Genomic DNA, 24,660 nt, shown 5'->3' with positions numbered 1-24,660 from the left:
AAATTTTACAACATAAAATAAAAAACAACCCTAGACAGGGTCTAAGTTATTTTAATTTTACAATCGCGATGTTCCCTGCTCCGTTTCGCAAGTTGAAGGGATTCTCATCGCTCATGAAGCTCGTCTGGAGCGTGCGCGTTCGCGTCAGCTTGCTGCGACTCCAGCTTCTGCGCTTCTTACTCATGTTATCGCGTCGCCGGCGCCATCGACACCGTCGCCACCGTCATCGACTCCGGTGCAGACATCGTCGTCTCCGTCAGTGCATCTTACAACTGGATCTGGCTCAGGCACTGTGGATTCGTCATCTTCCTCACACGGCAATCGCTATGACGATTCCAAGTTTGAGGATCGCAATCGTCAGAGCTATGACGATCATTCCTATGATGATCGGAATCGTGGTGGCTATGATAACCGTTCTGGTGGTCGCGGTGGTCGCGGAGGCAGAGGACGCGGCGGAGGCCGTAATGTTCAATGTCAGATCTGTAACAAATGGGGACATGATGCTAATATCTGTTATCATCGAGGAAATGCATCCTCTGGCACTGGTGGAAAGCAATCTACTGCTTCACCATATTCACCTTTTGCTATGTCAGCACAATTTGGTGCTGCTCTGCCTCAGATGATGATGCCTTCTTTCGGTTACCCTCCTTACTTTGGAATGTCTCAATTTCCATCTCAATTTGGGAATGTGCAGCAGTTTTCAGGTCCTGGTTCTATGTTTGGACAGTCATCTGCAATGCCTGGGTTTGGAGTACCTACTCATCAAAATTCTGCTGCACAGTTTCATGGACATTCCAGGCCTGCTTTTCCTACTGGAAGACCACCTCAGGCTATGCTTACTGCACTTCCAGCTTCTACCTCAGGGTCATCAACTTCTGGAGCTTCTGATCTGAGCAGTTGGTTTCCAGATTCTGGAGCTACACATCATGTGACCAATGATGCTTCAGTGGTCAATGATAGTGTTTCATTGAATGGTAATGATCATGTTTACATGAGGAATGGCCAAGGTTTGCCAATTCACTCAGTTGGTTCAGCATCATTTTCTTCACCCTATAATGCTAAAACTAATTTTCTGCTTAAACATCTTCTTCTAGTTCCTTCTATAACCAAAAATCTTGTTAGTGTTAGCAAGTTTGCTAGGGACAATGGTGTTTTCTTTGAGTTTCACTCTACTTACTGTGTTGTGAAATGTCAGGACACTTCTGAAGTGCTTCTTCGAGGGACACTTGGACCAGATGGCCTGTACTCCTTTGATAACATGCATGCTTCCAAATTCTTCAAGGGCTCTTCTTCGAGTGTCACTCCAGCTTCATCATTGTCTTCAGCTTCAGCCTTTTCTGTTTGTTTTCCTTCTACTATTTCTAATGTACCTAGCATAAATAACTCAGAATCTACCACTGTTGTGCCTACTACTTATGATCTTTGGCATGGTAGACTAGGTCATCCTCATCATGAGGCTTTACTTTCAGCTTTATCCATTTGTAATATACCAATACCTAATAAAGCAAAATTTTATGTTTGCACTTCTTGCTGTTTGGCTAAGTCTCATAGGTTACCATCTTCTTCTTCTCTTACAACTTATACTTCTCCTTTGGAGCTTATATTTGCTGATTTGTGGGGTCCTGCGTCAGTAGAATCTTCTAGTGGTTACTCTTACTTTCTAACCTGTGTGGATGCCTTTACCCGTTTTACATGGATTTATCCCTTAAAAAGGAAATCAGAAACTTGTGGTGTCTTTATTCAGTTTCAGAAAATGGTTGAATTGCAGTTTAATCTTAGGATTAAATCTGTACAAACTGATAATGGCACAGAATTCAAACCTCTTTCCACTCATTTTGCTTCTCTAGGTGTTGTTCATAGGCACACTTGTCCTCATACACATCACCAAAATGGGAGTGTAGAGAGAAAACATAGACATATCATTGAAACTGGTTTGTCCTTACTTGCTGCTGCTAATATGTCTTCTCAGTATTGGGATCATGCCTTTCTAACTGCAACTTTTCTCATTAATAGACTTCCTACCTCAGTTCTAGGCAATGTTAGTCCTTATTTTCTTTTATACAAAACTCATCCAGATTATAAGTTTCTTAAAGTCTTTGGAAGTGCATGCTATCCTTTTCTAAGGCCTTACAATCAGTCCAAGTTGTCCCTCAGATCCAAAGAGTGTCTCTTCTTGGGTTATGCTTCCTCACACAAAGGGTATAAGTGTCTTGATGCAGAAGGTAGAATCTTTGTTTCCAAGGATGTACTCTTTAATGAGTTCAGGTTTCCTTTCCCTACTATGTTTCCTTCATCACCTGGTCCTGTTTTGCATTCTCATGGCATTTCTTCTATAATTCCACATACTCAGTCACCTTCTCCTGTGATACATACTCCACCTCAGATCTTACCTTCTCCTTCTGCCTCTCCTGGCCAAGTCCCTTCCCCTTTGCCAGTTCACTTTTCTCCTGCACCTACCACTGCCCCAACACCTTCAGTTGTTGTTCCTACAACTTCTCCAGCTGCTTCTGTAGTTCCTACTGCACCCCTTGTAGCTGCACCAACTAATGTTCATTCAATGCAGACTAGAGCTAAGTCTGGCATTGTTAAGCCTCGGTTATTCCCTACATTGCTGCTCACACAGGTTGAGCCTACCACAACTAAACAAGCTCTTAAGGATCCAAAATGGCTTGCTGCAATGCAAGCTGAGTATGATGCTCTGCTTGCTAACAACACTTGGACATTAGTTCCTCTTCCCCCTCATAGGCAGTCTATAGGCTGTAAGTGGGTGTTCAGAGTCAAAGAAAATGCTGATGGGTCAATTAACAGATATAAGGCCAGGCTGGTTGCAAAAGGCTATCATCAAGTGCAAGGGTTTGACTATTCAGAGACATTCTCACCTGTGGTCAAACCTATCACCATCAGATTAATTCTTTCACTGGCAGTTACTAAGAAATGGCATATTCACCAATTGGATGTGAACAATGCCTTCCTCAATGGTGCTCTTGAGGAAGAGGTGTACATGGTACAACCTCCAGGGTTTCAGCATGCAGATAAGTCCCTAGTCTGTCGACTTAATAAGGCTCTTTATGGCCTTAAACAGGCCCCAAGGGCCTGGTTTGAAAGATTGAAAGATGCTCTTGTGAAGTTTGGTTTCAAGCCCAGCTGTTGTGATCCTTCCCTTTTCACCTTTCACACCAAGACCTGTTGTATCTATATCCTAGTTTATGTGGATGATATAATCATCACTGGCAGTTCTCTACCCTTGGTTCAGCAAATTGTTCAGAACTTAAACTCAGAGTTCTCACTCAAACAGTTGGGTCAACTGGACTATTTTCTTGGTGTTCAGGTCCATCATTTGCAGAATGGTTCTTTGCTTCTCACTCAGACCAAGTACATAGGTGATTTGTTGGAAAGGGCAGATATGGCAGAAGCAAAAGGCATCTCTACTCCTATGGTTGGAGGAGCTAGGCTCAGTAAATATGGAGCTGACTACTTTGACAATCCTACTCTCTATAGGTCCATTGTTGGGGCCTTGCAATATGCCACATTGACCAGACCAGAAATTAGTTTTTCAGTAAACAAGGTGTGTCAGTTTCTCAGTCAGCCTTTAGAGGAGCACTGGAAAGCTGTCAAAAGGATTCTTAGGTATCTCAAAGCTACAAGTCATCATGGTCTACTGATCAAGCCTTGCTCTCTCACAAAGCCAGTGTCCCTTGTTGCTTTTTGTGATGCTGACTGGGGGTCAGATCCTGATGATAGGAGGTCAACTTCTGGCTCTTGTGTATTTTTTGGTCCAAATCTAGTATCTTGGTGCTCTAAGAAACAGACCCTGGTTGCAAGATCTAGTACTGAAGCTGAATACAGGAGTCTGGCCAACACTTCTGCAGAACTTCTATGGGTTCAGTCTCTTCTCCAGGAGCTACACATTCCCTTCCAAACTTCAAAAATTTACTGTGATAACATGGGTGCAGTGGCTCTAACCCATAATCCTGTTTTGCACACTCGGACTAAGCATATGGAATTAGATATTTTCTTTGTTAGAGAGAAGGTTCTCAACAAGTCACTGTTTGTGACTCACATTCCTTCAGTTGATCAGCTAGCAGACATTTTTACAAAGCCTCTTTCTCCTGCTCGGTTTGAAGCCTTAAGGGACAAACTCAATGTGTTTGAGAAATTTCTTTCTCAACCACCTTGAGTTTGAGGGGGTCTATTAGAGTATAAAGCAATTATGCTTTGCTATATACATTGTAACTGTTAGTTACAAGCTGGTTAAGTTTGTTAGTCAGTTGAGTTTGTTATGAGTCAGTTACGGTTAGTTACTAACTATGGTTAGCCTAACTGTTAACTATAGTTAGTTTAGGTAGCTTGCTATGCAAGTCTCTCTCACAGTATAAATACTGAGATAAACTCTTGTAATCTTCACCTTTCAATGAATAATATTTTCAGTTCAATTCTCAGATTCAGTTTAGGTTTTCAACAAATAGGATACCCACAGGGGGATCACCCCACCATTCGCAGTCTTTGTACAAATGACTCTCAGCTGCCAATGCATGGGCAACTCTATTAGTCTGCCTGTATTCAAAACAAAAAGAGAAGTTCCTAAAGCTATTAACCAACTGAGTACAATCCAACATGATATGAGCCAAAGAGGGGAACTCAGAAGGACAGTGAAAAGCCTTAACTAATTGTTGACAATCAGAGGAAAAGACTAAACTATCTAGACCCCAATTAGCTGCAAGATTAAGTGCCCATCTAAAACACATAGCTTCAGCTATTAAAGGCTCCCTTCTACAATCTTCATAACAGAACACAAATCTACATTCAATTCCATAAGCGTGTTTTATACAATATGCAAACGATGTGCATTCTCTCGGACATATTGTACGATAGCTTTGATAAACACAATTTGGGACCTGCAAAAGTATAAACATTAGACACGGTCTCTCAATTAATGTATGCATACAGTTTTCATTTTCTTAATTTCTATTAAACAGAATTAATTTCACAAAATTCATTTAAAAATAAGTTTCTCATAAATTAAAATTCACAATAGCTCAGTCACACAAAATATAAGATTGAATTCAAACAAGAAACAAAACTTGAATAACAAACAATATGGACAATCCTGATTTACAAAATCATTAAGAATATGGGCTTATTAGCACTTTTGGTCCCCCAGGTTTTAAAATTGTGCAAACAGGGTCCCTAAACTTAAAAAATAACATTTCACTAGCCTGACGTTAGGCTCCGCTAACAGTTTTGGTCCCTCATCATTTTTCCGTTTAAAAAAGTAACATTTTTTAGGACAAGTAGGTAATTTAACCAAAAAAGTAAATTAAAAAATTAAAAAAAAAACACAAAGTTCATCATCTTCATCTTCTTCTTCCATCATCTTCATCATTAATTTTCTCTATCACTAAATCCAAAAACCCATAAATTAAAAACCTAAAATCAAAATCATCCTTATCTTTTTTTCATCTCACGAACAACTTCATGTCCTTCATCTTCACCTTCATATCACACACACTAAAAAAAGAGTACATTTCCCTTTCTTTCTGGAATTTTTTTGAAGAACATGATGGAATGATGTATGAAGAAGATGAAGCAGCGCATGAATATATCTGTATTTTTCAGAAATCGTTACTTTTTTTTACGGGAAAATCATGAGGTACCGAACTGTTAATGGAGCCTAACGTCGGGGTAGCGAAATGCTAATTTTAAGTTTAGGGACCTCGTTTGCACAATTTTGAAATCTGGGGACCAAAAATGCTAATAAGCCTAAAAAGATATTTAAAGTATCAAATTGAAAAAATTTAGCTAAGAGACTAGATATTAACTATGGATTAATAAATGAAAATAAATGGAAGGATATATATTGCTTACCCAGTCTTGTAGCCCCTCCCAGACAAGTCGGAAACTTCGAACAAAGCTGAAGTCCACTCTTGTATCCTATCCTCTTTAAACCTTTCTTTCTTCTTCGTCATGGCTTCCCCAAAACTTCCTTTCAGATATCTAACGTTTGAGGGATCCACTTTGTAGAAGATTGGCAAAACCAGTTGTTTCATCTTTTTCCTACACTTAAGAATCCTAACTAATTCGTCAAGACACCATGAAGATTCAGCATAGTTTTCTGATAAGACAACGATTGAGCACCTTGATTGTTCAATTGCTTTTATTAGAGCTTCTGAAACTTGGTCCCCGCTCCGCAGTTCCTCATCATCTTTGAAGACCTTGAATCCTCCTTGGACTAAAGCATCAAAAAGAGAAGCAGTGAAATCATCACGGGTGTCTTTTCCTCTAAAGCTGATGAAAATTTGGTGGGAGGCTGTTGAATGATTTAGACAGTCTAATGTTTCTTTCCAGTGCTTAGTGTCCTTTTTATGTAAGGAAGACACAACATCTTCAATTACACGAGGTAACCCCATACATAGAAATGCAACTTCACGTGCCACATTGATCAGGTCGGATGGGGAGTCATTGTCTATGCTTGAATATTGTTGGAGCAACTTCCAAGCATCCTCATCAGATAAGGGGTACAGAGGAATCCAAGGATTACATCTGATCATGTTGCAGTACTTTTTGTCATGTGTGATCAAAAGGATCTTGAGTTGTTTACTAGGATCAGGAATGCCAATATCTTCAATATCTTGAGGACCAAAGTTTGTCGAAACATCATCAAAGATGACAAGAACTTTACCCACACTTTTCAATAATGCTGACTCTATTGCTGATGCTCTTCTGTGTTTACTTTTAACTGCCTTAAGTTTTAGATTCAATTGGTGAGCGATTTGATTCTGAAGTTTCGCAATATCTGCTTGTTCTGACACAGTAACATACACAACTAAGTGAAAAATATTTTCATACTCAGGTATCTCAGCTTTCACCAGTGCTGTTTTACCAGAGCCTCTCTTTCCAAATAATCCAATTGAATGGTATCTATCATCTTGCAGTGCCTTCAAAAGAATATTTCTAGCTTGATTTGTAGAGCCCAAATACATAAAGTCTCCTGAAGTTAGTTGTAAACCTTCAAAAGTATCATCATTAAATGCTTCTTCCGTAGAGTTGGAAGACATAGACTTTGCATAAGAGTCAGAACCATTGACATTTCCGTTTTCAGAAACAGAACCTCTAGGCGATGACCCTTCCTCAGAACCTTCCGCAACTGGAGAAGGAGGTTGAGGTGGAGTAACAATGTGCCCTGATTCCTCGTCGAACTAAAAAATTCCAAGGCACAAGACTCTCATTTCACCCAATGTTAAATATATAAAATAAAAAAGAATCAAACGGTAACTTGCATGATGTGTTGTACCATTTCAGCGTGAAGTATATATAATTATGCAAACACTTGGAAAAATAATAGAAGGATGATATCATGCACACAGAACTTTTTATAGAACAATGAACTCAATAAACTGTTTTACAATGTTTTGTTCATGTGACTATTGCAGTGTGTCTCAGTTAGCTTGTGCATGACAAACAAGGAAGTTCAATTCTCTTTAGTCATTTTTATTCTTCCCTGAAAAGTCGATGCCTATAAGTAACAACTGATGATGTCATTTAATTAAAACAGCTGCTATCCACAAATCAAAATGCATGTTGACAAACAACAAATATACTTCTAAAAAAGTAGATTTCGATTTCCTTTACCTCTGCAGATTTTTCTGAAGCCTCAAGTAGTTCAGTAAATCCACTCGCTACCTGCAATACACAAAAAAGAAAGATATATATCACAGTTGAGATCGTTGGATTTTTTTTAATAGCGGAAAAAGGAAGGATCACTTAAACTAGGAACAAGTTCAGAACTCACAGTTGCGGAGTCAGAACCATTGACATTTCCGTTTTCAGAAACTAATAGGTAGTTAGTAATTAGTTTGAATAGGTCAGTAATTAGTTTCCTACTTTCATGCCAGTAACGTTAGTGGAATAGGTATTGATTGTTAGTTCCACTCCTTATTATTATTAGCATTCAGTTTCTCAATTCTTTGCTGTATATATTCGTGTAAATTGTTTACCAAATTAATCAAAGGAATTATCAATTCAATTCCCTTCTCTACAGAATCAGAACTACTGGGCGATGAGCCTTCCTCAGAACCTTCGGCAACTGGAGACGGAGGTTGGGGTGGAGCAACATACACCACGCTCAATTTGCATTCTTCAACAATGTGCCCTGATTCCTTGTTGAACTAAAAAAATTCCCAAGGGCATAAGTCTCATCATTTCACTCAAAGTTAAATATAAAAAATAAAAAGAATCAAAGGAAGTTGCAATAGCATGATGTGTTGTACCATTTCTGAAGTGATATCCTTTGGGGTGACTCCATCATCTACTTTTACGCTTAGAATAAGAAACTTATCCTTGCATTGCATATCAGGTGGAGCTTCCTTCTGCGCTTGCATGGTGACTGTGAAACACGGAATGTCACCATCATCAATCAAAGGACAGGGAGAAGATCATATCAATTATCAACATATTCATTGGCATTGGTGGTAGTATAGTACCTGTAACATCACATGTAGAACGTGGCAAAACGACCCCAGTGTTTGGACGGACACAATACTTCGTGGGATTTGTCGTTTTCACCTGGGAAAACAAAAACAAAAAATTCAACGTTACCAATTGCACATGCGAATCGAATCTGACAAGAAGAAACAAGTATGGATTTGATTTTAGGGTGAGTTGAGAAGATCTTGTAGATACCTTGAAAGCTACATATTCATCAGTCTGATTTGATAATTGAAGAGAACTTGAGATCTGCTTCTTCAGCTGAACTGAAACAGGGAACAAGTAAAAACAAAATCAAACACAGGAGAAAGAAACTCTAGAAGATGAGAAAAGAGATCCATGATAGGGAGAAAAACGCACAGATATACTTGAGTTCGTGAGGTTCAATGTGGAGAAGTTCGCCGGTGCTCATCTCTGATCGATGCGCAGTGAGATGAGAATCGATGGAAGTTGACTTCGAGAGGTTCAATGTGGATAAGGTCTCCGGTTTCCTATTTTACTATGTTTGTGTTGATGGTGGCCCTCAATGTTTGGGGCAAGATGTTCTATGATAATTGTCTTTATTCCCAAGTATTTGAGGATGCTTTGACTATCAAATTTTGAGGTAATCTCATGATATTGTGTTTATCTAAATATCTCAAATTAAGATATATTAATTCCAACGAATGTTATCATCATGGGCCTCTCTTGTTGGGCCGATGTTTTGGGCTTGATAAAAAATTTCTGCAAATAGCACAACCTCAATCTGAGTATTCGAGGAGCAGTGATGCTTGGATTATGAAGTTTGACGCCTCTTTTTGTCTGAATCGCTTAAGTCAAGTAAATACGTGTAGTTAGATCAGGGGTTCATTACTTAGCTGTCTAAGTCCAAATTGCAAATTAGAACAATGACTCTTCAAGACCTAGGCAAATGGTTAAGTCATGTCTTTTCCTAACATGGTGATTTAAATAGAGACGAGACATTATACTATTTCCATTGGTCTTTTCTAACGTGTGTAGTTATTCATGAGTTGTGTATTGATAAAGGGTGTGCGAAGGTCTAATTTGCCATACTCACAAGCCTTTTAAATTTTACTACCGAGCATCATTTTTTTCTTCTATTTCATTTTTACTATTAGGCAATTTGCAGTTTCTTCCAGTGTTGTGATGTTCGCTTGCCTTTTCCTCTCTTCTTCCTCATTTGCTCCTATAAACTTTTTACTCCCTTCTACTTTCTATTGCATTCTTTTGTAAATGTAGTTTTTGCTCCTATAAACTTTTTTCTTCCTTCTACTTTCTATTGCATTCTTTTGTAAATGTATTTGCATGGAGATGATGGGGAGAGTTATGTCCTAACTGCCTTTGCCATGAACATTTGCTCCTCCCTCCATATGAGGTTTCTTAATGAGCAGAAAGTTCAATGGTCTTAGGGTCAACGCTACGCACTGGTGCCTGTTATTTCCTCATGCTTGAAGAATTAGGGATGGAAAGGATTCCCTATGTATCCTACCTCGAGGCTGAGATAGAGGAGTTGTTCGCACCTATGTCTGATTCATGGGATGATTCACATACTCCATTTTCACCATGCAAGTGTTTTCATACCTAAAGACTGGGTAATTATTGATAAATCAGTAGGCACGTTTATACTTTTATTTTAGATTAAAAAAAATGATGGAATCCAAAGATGAATATATAAATATCAACTAGCAATGTTATTTTCATACCTAAATACGGAGTAATTATTGCAGAGCGGTACGGACATCAATTAAAATCTACAAATCCCTTAAGCTTAGATACGGTCCAAGCACGAGTTTAGGGTTAACAACTAAATGAGACTTATAAATAGAACTTAAAAGAAACTAATATTCATTGAGGATCTGGAAAGTGCTAAAGTAAAGCTTTTCTTCTGCTTGTATGGATCCTTAATTAATATTTTCTAAGAACATTGAAATGCCCTACATCCCTAAAGTAGAGCAAGGCTGTATATCTGATCACCCAGGTCAAGTACTGACCTTCAATTTTGATATTCTTCACAAGAAGAGGTGAAAAAATTATACTCTTACTATTAATGTTACTGGTGGTCTTTGATGACATTTCCAGATAGTCATTAGATAAACCACACAAAATAATCTTCCACAAGTTACAAAAAGAATGCATGTTACCCAAAAGTATGAGTCAATTCACAATAGTCTGCTCTACAAGCAACCATAGACCCACACTCCCAACTAATGTGTCTACATTCAAATATTAACGACCCTCCAAAAGAAAATACCTGCTAAATTAACCTATTTTTCCTTTCGTCATCATTTTCTGAATACTCAGGAACAATAGGGAAACTGTGAAGTATGGTGAAAGATGGATGGAATCTCAGATACTTAGGTCTTCTTCATCAGATACCCCATAACTATGCCAAGTAAACCAACTAATATGACAATGAGCATTGAGACACCCCCACGATTTTTGTTGCTCTCACGTCTCAGCAGGTCCTGCAGGCAATAATATCATTGATGTAAGCGTTTCCCCCAAGTTCAGAAGCAACATTAAAAGACACTTCGATTAGTAGCTTCAATTACATCATACCAAGTTCTATTGTCATCATATACTTTTCTAATAACAAAATAAGGAAAAAACATATTGTCACCATATGCACAGCTAAAAGTATAAGCGAGGTAATGAATGACAAGTTTAAACCTTCAAGTTCAACATAAACGGATGAGAAAGCAATTAGCATGAAAATATGGGTTCCTAACAGATCGTAGCACAGTAGCAGAAAGCAAACAGGCACAAGATTTAACAGGAACCAAAGGTTAAAAATGTGAATTATGAAATTAGTAAGAAACAAAATAAAGCAAAAATGACCAACATAGCCTGCACAATTGTTTCTTCAAGTAAAGCTCAAATGCTGGAGCTGAAAATCTATGTTCCTCCGTTCCCCAGTGCCAAACAATAAATGCTCACAAACATCACAGCATATCCAGCAACGGAAAAGATTGATTAAACACTCGGAAAATATTTTCTGGGAGAAATCAAACGAACATTCATACTATTCAAGAAAATATCCTCTCCTAAAGCTACTTTGACAGAACCAGTTAAATACTTCAACTTCTACAGTTCCACATCTAACACAGAACATAATGTGCTTTTACATTGCTCAGGATAGGCTTTCAAATTTAGAAAATATGTTTTTAGTGTTTTTATCTGACTGATATGTATTTCTCTTCTTTTTTTCCTGAATGAAGAGGGGTAAGATGGAGAGATAGGTTTTATTCAGTCAGATGGAGAGATAATAGTTATCTACAATATATATTTTGTAAACCCTCACCAATTCCTGTCGAAGCTTGTTAGTTTGTTGAATTGCATTACTCTTTTCTTCAGTCAGCCTCGTGATAAGAGCTTTTGCCTGCAACAAAGCAACTATAATCAAAATAAAGTCCACACACACCAAAGCTTGAGCGAGAGTGCACAGAGAAGGAAAACAATCTGAAGTTACAAGCTTTAAGAAACAAAATAAATTACAGCCTCCAACCAAAAATCATAAGAAACTTTTCTTTTTGTCCTGCTAGTCAAAGATAGATAGGTCATTGATTCAACATAATGCTTCGATACTTATTTAATTAAAACTATAGTTATACACAATTCAAAATGCATGTTGACAGACAAACAGACAATATCCTTAAAAAAAGTAGTTTTGCATTACCTCTGCAGATTTATCTGTAGCCTCATGTCTTTCAGTAAATCCTCTGGCAATCTTCAATACCCAAAAGAAATATACCCCGGTTGGTATCATTAGATTTTTTTATAGAGAAAAATCAAAGATTCATCTAAACTAGGAACAAGTTTAGAACTTACTGTTGCTGAGTCTGAGACATTGACATTTCCGTTTTCAGAAACAGAACCTCTGGGCGATGAGCCTTCCTCAGAACCTTCCGCAACTGGAGACGGAGGTTGAGGTGGAGAGACATACACCACTCTCAATTTGGATTCTTCAACCACGTGCCCTGATTCCTTGTTGAACTAAAAAATCACACGGACACAACTCTCATCATTTCACCCAATATTGACGTAGAGAGTCCAGGAAATGGAGAAAGGAAAATGTAATTTCTCATTGATCTAGAGTTGATACAATGCTATATACATGAAGGTGAAAGCTAACTACCTGTGCAGTTATAACTACTCTAACTACCATAGTAGCATGTATTTCAAAACTAGTAAGCTTGGTTCTAATTCTAATTTATAACAACTAACAACTTACTAACCAATCACTAATCAACCCGATCCTAACTCCCCAATACCCAATGTTATACAAAAAGATAAAAAGAATAAAAGCAAGTTGCAACTGTAACTAGCATGAAGTGTTGTACCATTTCTGCAGTGATGTCCTTTGGGGAGACCCCATCATTTACTTTTACGCATTGAAGAAGAAACTTATCCTTGCATTGCATATCTGGCGGAGCTTCCTTCTGCGCTTGCATGGTAACTGCAAAACACAAGCAATATCATCAAGCAAAGCCATTGATTGACAATAAAAATTAAACTCAGGAAACAATAATATCATCAATGCATTCAGTGGCGGCATCGCGTCGGCGGTACCTATTGGAATTATTGTAATTTAAATTAGCAACTTGACTCACAAGTCAAGTCAGTTAGAGTTTGTTAGTTTGTTAGCAATTAGTTACAGTTAGTTAGAGTTTGTTAGAGTTCAGTTAGTTAGTTTTTCTTTATCTTTCACTGATTAGGAACTTGTATAAAAACTGTAATCTTCAAGCATTGAATCTAAGAAGAATCATTCAATCAATCATTGTTTCTAACATGGTATCATGAGCTTTTAGCTTCCGCTTTCTCTCTTCGTCTCTGATTTTCTCGGGAAAATTCCTTTTCTGTTGGAATTTTCTTGGTGACGGTTACCTATCTTTTTTTTTTTTTCTTTTCTTCTCAGACATTTTCTCGAACACTTTCTTGGCATTCTCTTAGCTATTGTTTCTACTTTCTCAGAGATTTTCTCAAGCTTCTTCTACTTTCTCAGAGATTTTCTCGAGCACTTTCTCGGCATTCTCTTTGCCGTTTCTTCACTTCTCTTCACTGATTCTTCTGCATAAAGCTTTGAAGCTTCTTCTACCTTCAACAATGGCTCCGATTACTCGAGCAAATTTGACAGACTCGACTCACGATTACTACATTCATCCAAACGAGAATCCCTCACTTGTTCTCGTTTCTCCAGTTCTTGATGGGAGCAATTACCATGGCTGGGCTCGTGCAATGGCGATGTCATTGCAGATGAAGAATAAGTTTGGTTTCGCTGATGGTTCGATTGCAAAGCTCTCCGATGATGATCCTATGCTTTCAGCTTGGAAGCGCTGCAATAATCTTGTGCTTTCGTGGATTAATCATTCGGTTTCTCCAGAGATAGCAATTAGCATCATCTGGATTGACACAGCTTCTGGAGCTTGGCAAGATCTGAAAGATCGTTTCTCGCAGGGAGATTCGGTAAGAATTTCTCACCTGCATCATGAATTGTATTCTCTAAATCAAGGTGATTTGTCTATTACTGCTTACTACACCAAGATGAAGATTCTGTGGGATGAACTATGCAATTATCGGCCAATTCCTGTTTGTGTTTCCCCTCATGCGTGCTGTTGTGAGGCTGTGAAAATCTTCAAGCAATATAGGGAAAATGATTGTGTGCTGTGTTTCCTTAGAGGTTTGAATGATAATTTTGCTGCTGCTAGATCTCAGATTTTGTTGATGGAACCTTTGCCAACTTTGTCTAAGATTTTCTCTATGATAATACAACAAGAAAGACACTTAGGCATTGGAGTACTTCCTGAGCCAGCAGCTATGGCAGTTCATACTGGGAATACACAAGGCACATATTCTAATTCCAACAGGGGAAGGTCGAATTCTCAGTATTCTTCAAGTAAATCCAATGTGCAGAGGTTGTGCACACAGTGGAAGGCAGAATCACACTGTTGAAACATGCTTCCTTAAGCATGGCTATCCTTCCAACTTTCCAAATGGTTATAAGCCAAAGAAGGCTTACATTACAACTTCAGGAGGTGATTCACATTCTTCTTCAGATCAAGATGAACCTCCTTCTTCAAGTCTTGAGCTGACAAGAGAGCAACTTCAAGGTTTACTGGCATTACTTCCTCAATCTAAGCCCACTGCAGTTTCACAAGCCCCCAACCTTAAGCCTATTGCTGCTTCCAACCTTGTCAGTAGTCACAATGTTATTGCTAATAACATAGATATGGTCAATTCTCAATGGATCATGGATTCAGGTGCCACTGATCACATTGCTTCTTCCTTATCTTTCTTTTCTTCTTACTACTCAATCAAACCTGTACCTGTATCTTTGCCTAATGGAGCTCATGCTATTGCAAACCATTTAGGGACAGTATTTCTTTCACCTACCCTGACTTTACATAATGTTCTCTATGTACCTGAATTTTCTGTCAATCTTGTTTCTATACACAAGCTTACCAAAGTACTAAATCACAGATTGATTTTCACTGATTCCTTGTGTTTGATTCAGGACAAGACCACTTTGAAGATGATTGGGAGAGCTGAGATCAAGGATGGGCTATACATCATGGAGCTTCCACCTATTACTAGTTTCAAACCACTTCATACTTTCCATTCTGTAAACATGAGTACTGTTTCTTCTTCTAATAAGTTGCCAAATATATGGCATCATAGGTTAGGACATCCATCTCAGCCTTGTTATATTTCTTTGCAACAAATGTACCCTGCTATTACTACTTCTCCATGTAAGAATTGTGATACTTGTCATTTTGCTAAACAAAAAAGATTATCTTTTTCTTTGAGCCATACTATTTCTGGAACTGTTTTGGAATTGTTGCATGTAGATATTTGGGGACCATACAGTGTTGCATCTATTACAGGAGCCAAATATTTCCTCACAATTGTAGATGATAAGTCTAGGTTTACTTGGATAAAATTAATGAAAGCAAAATCAGAGGCTCGGAAACTTTTATCCTTTATGCACAGAGACAGTATGGATCTCTTGTTAAAATAGTGAGATCAGATAATGGGGTTGAATTTGCCATGACTGATTTTTATTCACAGCATGGAATTCAACACCAATTATCTTGTGTTGAAACTCCACAACAAAATGGTGTTGTGGAGAGAAAACATCAGCACATCCTGAATATTGCTAGGGCTCTTATGCTGCAATCTAACTTGACCCTTGAATTTTGGTCTTTTGCTGTGATTCATGCAGTATACTTAATGAATCTTTTACCAAGCAAGGTTTTATCTTACTCATCTCCTTTCATCATTTTGCATAACCTGAAACCAGACATTGAACACTTACGGGTTTTTGGTTCTTTATGTTATGCTACTTCCCTTACTGCACATAGAACAAAGTTTCAACCAAGAGCTAGGAAATGCATTGTTCTAGGACAGAAAGAAGGGGTCAAGGGATATCTTTTGTTTGATTTGAACACTAGAGAAGTTTTTCTTTCAAGAAATGTCATTTTTTATGAAAATGTTTTTCCTTTTCAAGCAACTGACACAGTATCACTATCTTCTTTGTTCCCTGTTCCCTCACTCCCTACTGATCTTAGTTCTTCCTCAGATGATTTCACTCCCCCACAGCCAGCTCAACTCGAGCCAGATACTACCATCATTTCTTCACCCTTTTCATCACCCTTGTTACCACAGCCACCAGCCTTGAGACATTCCACTAGACAAACACAAAAACCTTCTTATCTCCAAGATTATCATTGTAACATAGCTCATACTTCTTCTCAGGCCTCTTCCTCTTCAGGTGTCTCTTATCCTATTTCAGATTACATATCCTATCACACACTCTCACCATCACATAGAAGGTTTGCTTTAGCTGTTTCTCAGGAAGTTGAACCTCATACATATAATCAAGCAGTGAAGCATGAATGTTGGAGAAATGCCATGGACCTTGAAATTACTGCTCTAGAAAATACTCAGACTTGGGTTCTAACTGATTTACCACCTGGGAAACACCCTATTGGTTGCAAATGGGTTTTTAAGATCAAGAGACATGCAGATGGGAGCATTGAAAGGTACAAAGCTCGGTTAGTAGCCAAGGGTTACACTCAACAGCATGGTCTTGATTATTTTGAGACTTTTTCACCAGTGGTTAAGATGACCACAGTGAGATTAGTTCTTGCTATGGCAGCATCACATAACTGGCACTTGCAACAGCTGGATGTTAATAATGCATTTCTGCATGGACATTTAGATGAAGAGGTCTACATGTCTCTTCCACCAGGATATAAGCCAAGTCATTCTGGTCAAGTTTGTAAGTTGGTCAAGTCTCTATATGGGCTAAAGCAGGCTAGCAGACAGTGGAATTCCAAGCTTACATCCTCTTTGATCTCACTTGGTTACACACAATCCAAGTCAGATTATTCCTTGTTTGTTAAGCACACAGCCAACCACCTTACCATCTTGCTTGTCTATGTTGATGATATAGTATTGACTGGAGATGATCTTGAAGAAATACAACATGTCAAACATATTTTGGATCAACAATTCAAGATCAAAGACCTTGGAGCTCTCAAGTTTTTCCTTGGTATTGAAGTAGCAAGATCCAAGGAAGGTTTAGTCTTGTCACAAAGGAAATATGCCCTAGAGCTGATTGATGATGCAGGCCTGTTAGCAAGTCAACCAGTTGCTACTCCAATGACACCAGGAACCAAGTTTTCAGCTAGCTCGGGCCAACCTTGTTCAGACATTCTTGCTTATCGAAGGTTGATTGGTCGGCTACTCTATCTCACAAACACAAGACCTGATCTGTGTTTTGCTGTGAGCACTCTTAGTCAGTTCTTATCTAATCCTATGACAGAGCATCATGATGCTGCACTTAGAGTTCTTCGCTATATCAAACAACATCCTGGTCAGGGCTTATTCTTTTCTTCGACTTCAGCACATACACTTACAGCGTTTTGTGATTCTGATTGGGCATCATGTGTTGATACTCGAAGGTCAATCACAGGTTTCAACATCTTTTATGGTACTTCCTTAATTAGCTGGAAATCCAAGAAGCAAAGTACTATTTCCAGATCCTCATCTGAAGCTGAATATCGAGCAATAGCATCCACAACCTGTGAAATACAGTGGCTACTTTATCTGATGAAAGATTTACATCATCCTATGTTGTCTCCTGTAGCTCTTTACTGTGATAACTTGTCGGCCATTCATATAGCTCAGAACCCCACATTTCATGAGCGGACTAAGCATATAGAAATTGATTGCCACTTGGTTAGGGAGAAAATTCAACAAGGGATCATCAAACTCATGCCAATTCCAACTACTGCCCAACTTGCAGATCTGCATACTAAAGCACTTCATCCAACGCAGTTCAATCATCTTGTTTCCAAACTGAGTCTTAGAGACATATATGCCTCAATTTGAGGGAGGGTATTGGAATTATTGTAATTTAAATTAGCAACTTGACTCACAAGTCAAGTCAGTTAGAGTTTGTTAGTTTGTTAGCAATTAGTTACAGTTAGTTAGAGTTTGTTAGAGTTCAGTTAGTTAGTTTTTCTTTATCTTTCACTGATTAGGAACTTGTATAAAAACTGTAATCTTCAAGCATTGAATCTAAGAAGAATCATTCAATCAATCATTGTTTCTAACAGTACCTATAACATCACATGTAGAACGCGGCAAGACAACCCCAGTGTTTGGACGAACACAATACTTCTTAGGATTTGTCGTTTTCACCTATGAATGAAAACCAAAAAAACAATTCAAATTAACCAATTGTAACATGTGAATCTGGTAAGAACGAATTAGGGTAAATTCAACAGATCTTATAGGTTGGGCAATGAAATCGTACTCCAAAATCAAACACAGAAAGTTGAAAGTGAAATGAAAGAATGATACCTTGAAAGCAACATATTCATCAGTCTTATTTGTTAATTGAAGAGAGCATGAGATCTGCTTCTTCAGCTGAACTGAAACAGGGAACAAGTAAAACCAAAATCAAACAGAGGAGAAAGAAACCCTAGAAGATGAGAAAAGAGATCGATGAAAAACGTACAGGTGAACTTGAGTTCGAGAGGATCAATGCGGAGAAGGTAGCCAGTGCTCATCTTCGAATCGCGATCGGAGAAGGAATGGGGATTGTGCCGTGCGGAGATTCCCCTGGCCCTATGAGATGAGATGAGATGGACGGAGGGATCAAGGAAAGGAGACGGTGGAAGGAAAAGAGTAAAGGAGAGACCAAAAAGGGAATTGCGATTATGACAGCTACAGAACAGGTGGTTTTTTCTTAAAAAACAATCTGTCTAGATACATTCCTGATTGTAAAAATATTTTTTCTTTGTATTTACATGTTCATACTCCTATTCACTATCTAAAGTATAGTTAATTAAAATAATCGAATATTTAGTATTTTAATTTTTTCAACAAATAATGATGTTGGATATTGTAAGATAAAGAGTGTAAAATAAAGATATCAATATTATTTCAATAGAAATTAAATGAAATGTTCAACTAAACTCAAATCCGACATCTTTAAATGATAATAACTCAGGAATCAATCTTTAAAAGATGTAATTTATTTTTTTGATGTGAGAAAAAAAAACTCAAATCTTGACATCTTCCTAATATGACAAAATAAAAACTCAAATTCGGCACTTTGATCACAAAATATGCATGATTTATAAATTTTGAAGTTAATAATTGAGATTCGTTTGATTTCATTGATACATTGAATTTATGGGTTACTATTTTTAATTTGTTGATTTTCGTTTAATTTGATTTATTTATGGCATTATACTTATTTTCAATTTATATATTAACAAAACCGATTACAATTAAATATATTACAAAACAATTTGCCACCATAGGGTTGTTTCACCATGGAGATTTGGGTTAGTTAGTTAGTTGGAAAGCTTCATTTGTAGGTTTGTCACCTACCGTGGAAAGGTTAATTAGAAAGCTCCATTTGAAAGGGATGAAAAAAGTGGAAGCTCTATTTCTTGAAATGGAGGTTTCCAACAACTTCAATAGAAAAACAAAACATATTTTAGGTTGTAGGGTCCTTATTTTTGTTATTTTATTACAATAAACATATTAAGTACCAACATTTTACATATTAAGTATTTGGAATGCCACATATACTACCTCGAACCAAGTACATGTGTAGATAGTATCACATTTGTCCTGTGCCATTTACGTGGCATGGGCATTACCAAGTACCAACCCTTGGCACATATGCACAATAGTGTTGAGAAATAGAAAGGCATTGTTGTCAAATTGGCCTCATCCTTTGTTCTTATCCCTTCAGGAGGCTCATTTGTCCATCATGCGGCAGATCAAGGGGAAATGCGGAATTTAGTGGAAATTATTGTTGTCTTTAACGGATGTCATCATTTATTTATGAAACAGTTTCATGTTTAACGTATATTTTTCCCACAATTTAAATATGTGCTTTCATTCTTACACCAAACTTGCTTACCATTAGACCAACGTCTTCTCAATTTGATAATCCTTTCCTTGCTAAGTGTTATCAAAGCATATCAAAATGAACCCTTTTTTTATCTTAAATGAAGTGCTTCAAGGTCTTCCTTCATATACTTGCATGTTATTTTATTTTATATCTTCCCCATCCAATATTTTTTCTACCTTCAGGAGGCTCATTTGTCATTTTGCAGCGGATGAACAGGAATCGCATGGAATCCTTTGCTAAATACAAATAAATCATATAAAAAATGAACTCATTCGGCCTTAAATAAATCAACACAAATGGGGTTTATGACTATCAAAACCAAGAGTGTGTTCAGATGAAGCATTTATAGAGGCTAATGTAATTTTTGAAGGAATTTAGAATGCAGTATGTTAAATTCAAACACAGAATTTTAATACAAAGGATATAAAATTCCTCCAAAAATTACATTACCTTCTTTCTATAAATGATCCGCCCAAACATACTGTTAAGTCTTATAAATTGAAGGAATTTGTCAACATTTTCATTACCCATCGTTGATGCTTAAATTTGCTAGAAAACAGGAGAGATTTAGTAAATTTTCAATAGTTGTGAGTGGATAATCTACTTTGCGGTATTTTAATGTTTGTATTGTCGGGTAAGGGGAGGACTCTACTTTATGATGAGCATGCTATTTGACATTACAACTAGTAAGAGTTAGAGACTATGAGTGAAACACTAGCCAATTTCACATTTTTGGCTGTTCTTTAAGCTGTGCAAGTTCTTTCAAGGCCTGAAAAAGAAGGAAAGGAAAAACAAACTGTCATCTAACTTTGCTAGAGGAGAGATATATCAAGGTTGTTGAGCTCACCATCTTGGTCTCCTGAAGTGCATCTTCAAGTGTCTTGATTTTCTGCTATAATTATAAGTGTCAGCAAAAACACTAAGCATGCCGGATTGTCTTGGTTTGACATTCAGGAATCATCGTATGAAAACTCACATTTTTTGTGTCTCTAAGAGCAGCTTCAAGCTGATCAATCTTTTGCAATGCTAACCTACATGATGAGTCTGTCATCGCACGAGCTCTCTCCTCTAGTGCCAGGCTCTTACTAAAGTCATTTTCATTTTGCATGTCAACCTGCATTTTATTATGCGAATCATTAAGTCACATATTGGTAGATGTTTCAGTAAAGGTGAACAATTTCTCACATTTTTTGGCATCAAGGAATCTTCTGAAGCCTCATCACCGTGTTCATTTTGACCATTGGTCTCTTTGCCCGATGAAACTGCCTGCATAAACAATGAGAAACCACTGTCAACAATTTCTACATGTATGGTAGAAATGAGATGATGACATGTAGATTGTAATCTGATTCTTATTGATTGAATGGTAACTGTACAATATATACATAATGAGAGCAATAACAGAATTAGGAGGCAAACTAACTAACCAGCTAATTACAATAACAAACTTCTAACTTCCTCACTAATTGTAACTAAAGCTAAGTAACCGCTTGGCGGGTAGAGACTTCACTTGACAAAATGACAATTGGAAGTGTTATTTCACAGTACTGCCAAACCTGAATCATTTCTAAAAATTCTTGATTTTTCCAGGGCCCTCGATCGCTCATAAGGCAACCTCCATATTCAGAACATGTGCAGTCACCACCAAGAAAAGTAGGCAAATTGCTGTAAAATCAAACAATCAAATATAGGAGATTCTTTAAGTGCAGAACTTCACAAGTCACAAACACATTCATCAATCAGGTTTCAGGTTTTTAGTACTGTAAAAGAGTCATGTCTAAATTTTTAGAAGTCGTCACCTTGGATCGACAGCCTGAAGCAGCACACCGAGATAATCAGAACCCAACACCTGAAACAACAATGTTACAGTTCAACATAAATATGGGCTTGGGAGTGATACAACCAAATATAGTTGTGCTACCTCATTGTATTATCTGAGAATGAAAATGATATTGAATTTCAATGTCCCATACTTGAATTTTTGCTGCTGTGCGTGCATCTAGAAATGTCTTCACTGCTTTCCACAGCATCTTAAACCCCGATCCAGCATTAATAATAAAGAGCTTATTTAGAGTCTGGAAGAATGAAAATGAATACTAATTAACTGCACAGTAATGCTCATAAACCAAACATCTAACAGCAAAAATGTGTCTATCTCGCACAGTTGAAGTTTTAAATGCAAATTCTGGCATGTTTTCTTACCATGTATAATCAATAAGTTCGACCATGCTACAGAAAAGAATATCAGTATCTCAAGGAGGGAGATAAAAAACATGTCTAGGAAACATCTAGAGATAGGAATTTAAGGATTAGTTGGTGACTTGACATATTTGTTACAGAATTGGACTAAATGTAAGTGCAGCTCAGGTTTGTGACCTTTTGTTCCCAATTTTTTTTTCTATGCTCTCTCTTCCTTTCCTCAAGAAATGACAATTACATCATATGTGTGCCAGATATTTTGAATTAGAACTGTTTTTTCATTTGAATGATTGTTATAAAATTGAAAAGCAATCATTATCTTATCTTCAGATAGTCTAACCTCCTTGTTCACACGTTTATCACAAACATTAAATATCCAAATCATCTGTGTATGGACTACAGTGTAAAAAAATACCTCAGGATAGTAACTGCTATCAATCTTCTGAATTTCCATAAAGAGATACCTTGCAGGCTTTGAGAAATTAGACATTCCCTAGAAGAATACAACCACATAATCGTATATCAGCATGTGGAAAATCATCTAGATATGGACCTCAATAAAATGAAGTGACTAGAACTTGATAAACCTTAACAAGTTTTCAGTTTTAATATTATTTGCTTAAAATGCATTTAAAAAATAGAAAAAAGAAAACATTTTCCTCTTGGTACATGTAAGAATTTGTGATCCCCAAGCCCCTGCCCCCCATCTAAAGAACTCTGAACCAATTGAACCACAAAACTTCGAGCAAATTCTGATAAAAAGGAAACTTATATAGAAAAATCTTCTCACTATTCCGTTGACATCCAATATACTTGTAGTGGATGCTATGTGCCTTTTAGCCTCCAGTGAACATGCAGGGAATCTTACTCTTAGTGTTTTCTCTTGTTCTGACACATGATACCTGATAAACCTTTCATGTGTGGTTACTTGCCCCAGTTTGTCAAGATCTACCAACCCAATTCTCTCAATATACACAGGTCTGCCGTGTCTATCAACTCCGTGGTATCCATGAGGATAGCATTTCTTCACTTCTGTGTACTCCGTGAAATGGAATTCCTGATTAAATACCAAACATTGCATCAATAACAAGAGGTGGAGAACTTCTAAAATCTAAACTTTATCGTTTTAAATGGACATGCAGTTCATATTGCTATAGGCTATAGCAAACTAGTAATTGCATTTTAATTCTAAAACCATGTTAAATTTTCTTTGATCATATCTAATGCTTAAGAAATAAAGAACCTAAAGCACACCCACAATCAACATGCATGATGCTCCTAGTTTCTGCCAAACAGAATTTTCATTTTTGCAAATGAATATATCTTGAAGTTCAAGTAATTCACCTTAGGAAGCATGTCTACTCGAAATTCCTTGCGCCATTTCAGATAATTGCGAAACATATCTTTGGACTTTTCCATGTCAAAATCATTCATGCGCAGAAACCTTATAATACATCAAAAGCAATGCAATTAGAAAATACTATCTATCTGTCTATCTATCTATCTGGTGCACATATACCTTAGAAGAGTATGATAATTGTCATGCTTAGGTGGTAAGAGATCCACGAGCGAAAGCATTGTGCGAAAAGACTCAACAATTTCTTCATGCTTCGGATCATGAGCTCCTTGTAGAACCATTTCCTTGCTTTTACTCCTCCCGAGTTTCATGAGCGAAAAAGACAACAGTGACTTGATGGAGAAATTAGAACCCTCTCTTTTTCCTTCTGCTAAAGGAAGATGCCAATGCGTTTCGATTGGAGGATGAAACGATTTGGTCCTCCTCTTCACACTTCCAGAATCAACCTTCTTCAATCTCTCAACACCACTGAATAACTCTTCTTCTCCACCATCACCTCTTGCTATAACAATGTCCCTCTCTTCAACCCTGACCTTCGGACTACTCATATGTGAAACGCGATTGTACTGAAAACGTGCTTTCTGATACAAAATCGATCAGCAAAAGTAATTTTCCTGACTAATTATTATAGAAACTAGAGAATCATTCAAAGTCCACATTTAAAACCCTATACCTTTCACATGAAAATCATAAGTGCTCATCATATCATTTCCGGAACTTGTAAAAAACAGAATTTACAGTGTGGAACAGAAATTGAAAATTGTAATATTGAAATGGTGTGAAATTTTGGTTGTGATTTGAGTGTTTAGCAGAAGGAAGGAATTTTGGATTCTGAAATGGTTGAAAAGGGAAAGAGGCGTTATAGGAAAGGGAAAGGACTGTGATGATGAATGATGTGTGACTTTGTTTGAAGGACACATGTTGGGGAAGGATCGAATTGGAATGGCCCTTGTTGCAAGAAACCGCGAAAACAATGAGAGCAAGTTCCGAATCTTTTTTCAATTTGTGTGGGCTTGCTCACTAAATAGCTTTGCTATCTTTGGGCTGGAAGCCCAATTAGAAGTTATGACAGGGATTTACCCAAAAATGAAAGTTATCACATGAGGGAAAATAGAACAATATGAAGTTCAAATGAGGGTCTCCCTAATATGCACCACTTTTAGAGTGGTGCAATTTTACACCA

The 24,660-nt window shown here is 37.4% G+C and overlaps 3 protein-coding genes across 5 annotated transcripts; 1 reads left to right on the top strand and 2 right to left on the bottom strand.

The window, feature by feature from the left end:
* Positions 1-4,377: 4,377 nt before the first annotated feature.
* Positions 4,378-18,726, bottom strand: LOC130737297 (uncharacterized). Its single transcript, XM_057589049.1, has 16 exons — positions 18,509-18,726; positions 18,352-18,422; positions 18,108-18,189; positions 12,825-12,940; positions 12,313-12,477; positions 12,161-12,211; positions 11,786-11,863; positions 10,842-10,949; positions 8,845-8,977; positions 8,680-8,750; positions 8,481-8,562; positions 8,268-8,383; positions 7,995-8,165; positions 7,630-7,680; positions 5,866-7,196; positions 4,378-4,895 (listed from the first exon to the last, which is right to left on the bottom strand). Exons 1-16 carry the CDS (start codon positions 18,558-18,560, stop codon positions 4,823-4,825), a joined length of 2,751 nt encoding a protein of 916 aa, XP_057445032.1. The 5' UTR covers positions 18,561-18,726; the 3' UTR covers positions 4,378-4,822.
* LOC130741069 (uncharacterized) lies at positions 13,903-15,440 on the top strand. The gene is made up of 2 exons (XM_057593852.1): positions 13,903-14,741; positions 14,996-15,440. The coding sequence occupies exons 1-2, from the start codon at positions 14,387-14,389 to the stop codon at positions 15,028-15,030; spliced, it is 390 nt and encodes a 129-aa protein (XP_057449835.1). The 5' UTR covers positions 13,903-14,386; the 3' UTR covers positions 15,031-15,440.
* An 889-nt stretch (positions 18,727-19,615) lies between the features above and the next one.
* On the bottom strand, positions 19,616-24,378 carry LOC130741067 (phosphatidylinositol/phosphatidylcholine transfer protein SFH11). 3 transcript variants are annotated; one of them, XM_057593847.1, is made up of 12 exons: positions 24,151-24,376; positions 23,640-24,058; positions 23,465-23,564; positions 22,911-23,177; positions 22,536-22,613; positions 21,895-21,996; positions 21,721-21,770; positions 21,478-21,586; positions 21,107-21,187; positions 20,898-21,035; positions 20,769-20,813; positions 19,620-20,690 (listed from the first exon to the last, which is right to left on the bottom strand). In XM_057593847.1, the coding sequence occupies exons 2-12, from the start codon at positions 24,023-24,025 to the stop codon at positions 20,646-20,648; spliced, it is 1,401 nt and encodes a 466-aa protein (XP_057449830.1). In that variant the 5' UTR covers positions 24,026-24,058; positions 24,151-24,376; the 3' UTR covers positions 19,620-20,645. The 3 variants fall into 3 exon arrangements, with proteins under 3 accessions (XP_057449833.1, XP_057449830.1, XP_057449832.1); XM_057593850.1 differs by having other exon boundaries at positions 19,616-20,690; positions 21,895-21,951; positions 23,640-24,378; XM_057593849.1 differs by having other exon boundaries at positions 19,623-20,690; positions 20,769-20,810; positions 23,640-24,374.
* Positions 24,379-24,660: the final 282 nt, after the last annotated feature.

The sequence above is a fragment of the Lotus japonicus genome, chromosome 2 (assembly GCF_012489685.1).
Source record: "Lotus japonicus ecotype B-129 chromosome 2, LjGifu_v1.2".
NCBI lineage: Eukaryota > Viridiplantae > Streptophyta > Magnoliopsida > Fabales > Fabaceae > Lotus > Lotus japonicus.
The sequence above is the reverse complement of the archived record's forward strand: the minus strand, read 5'-3'. Positions and strand labels throughout refer to the sequence as shown.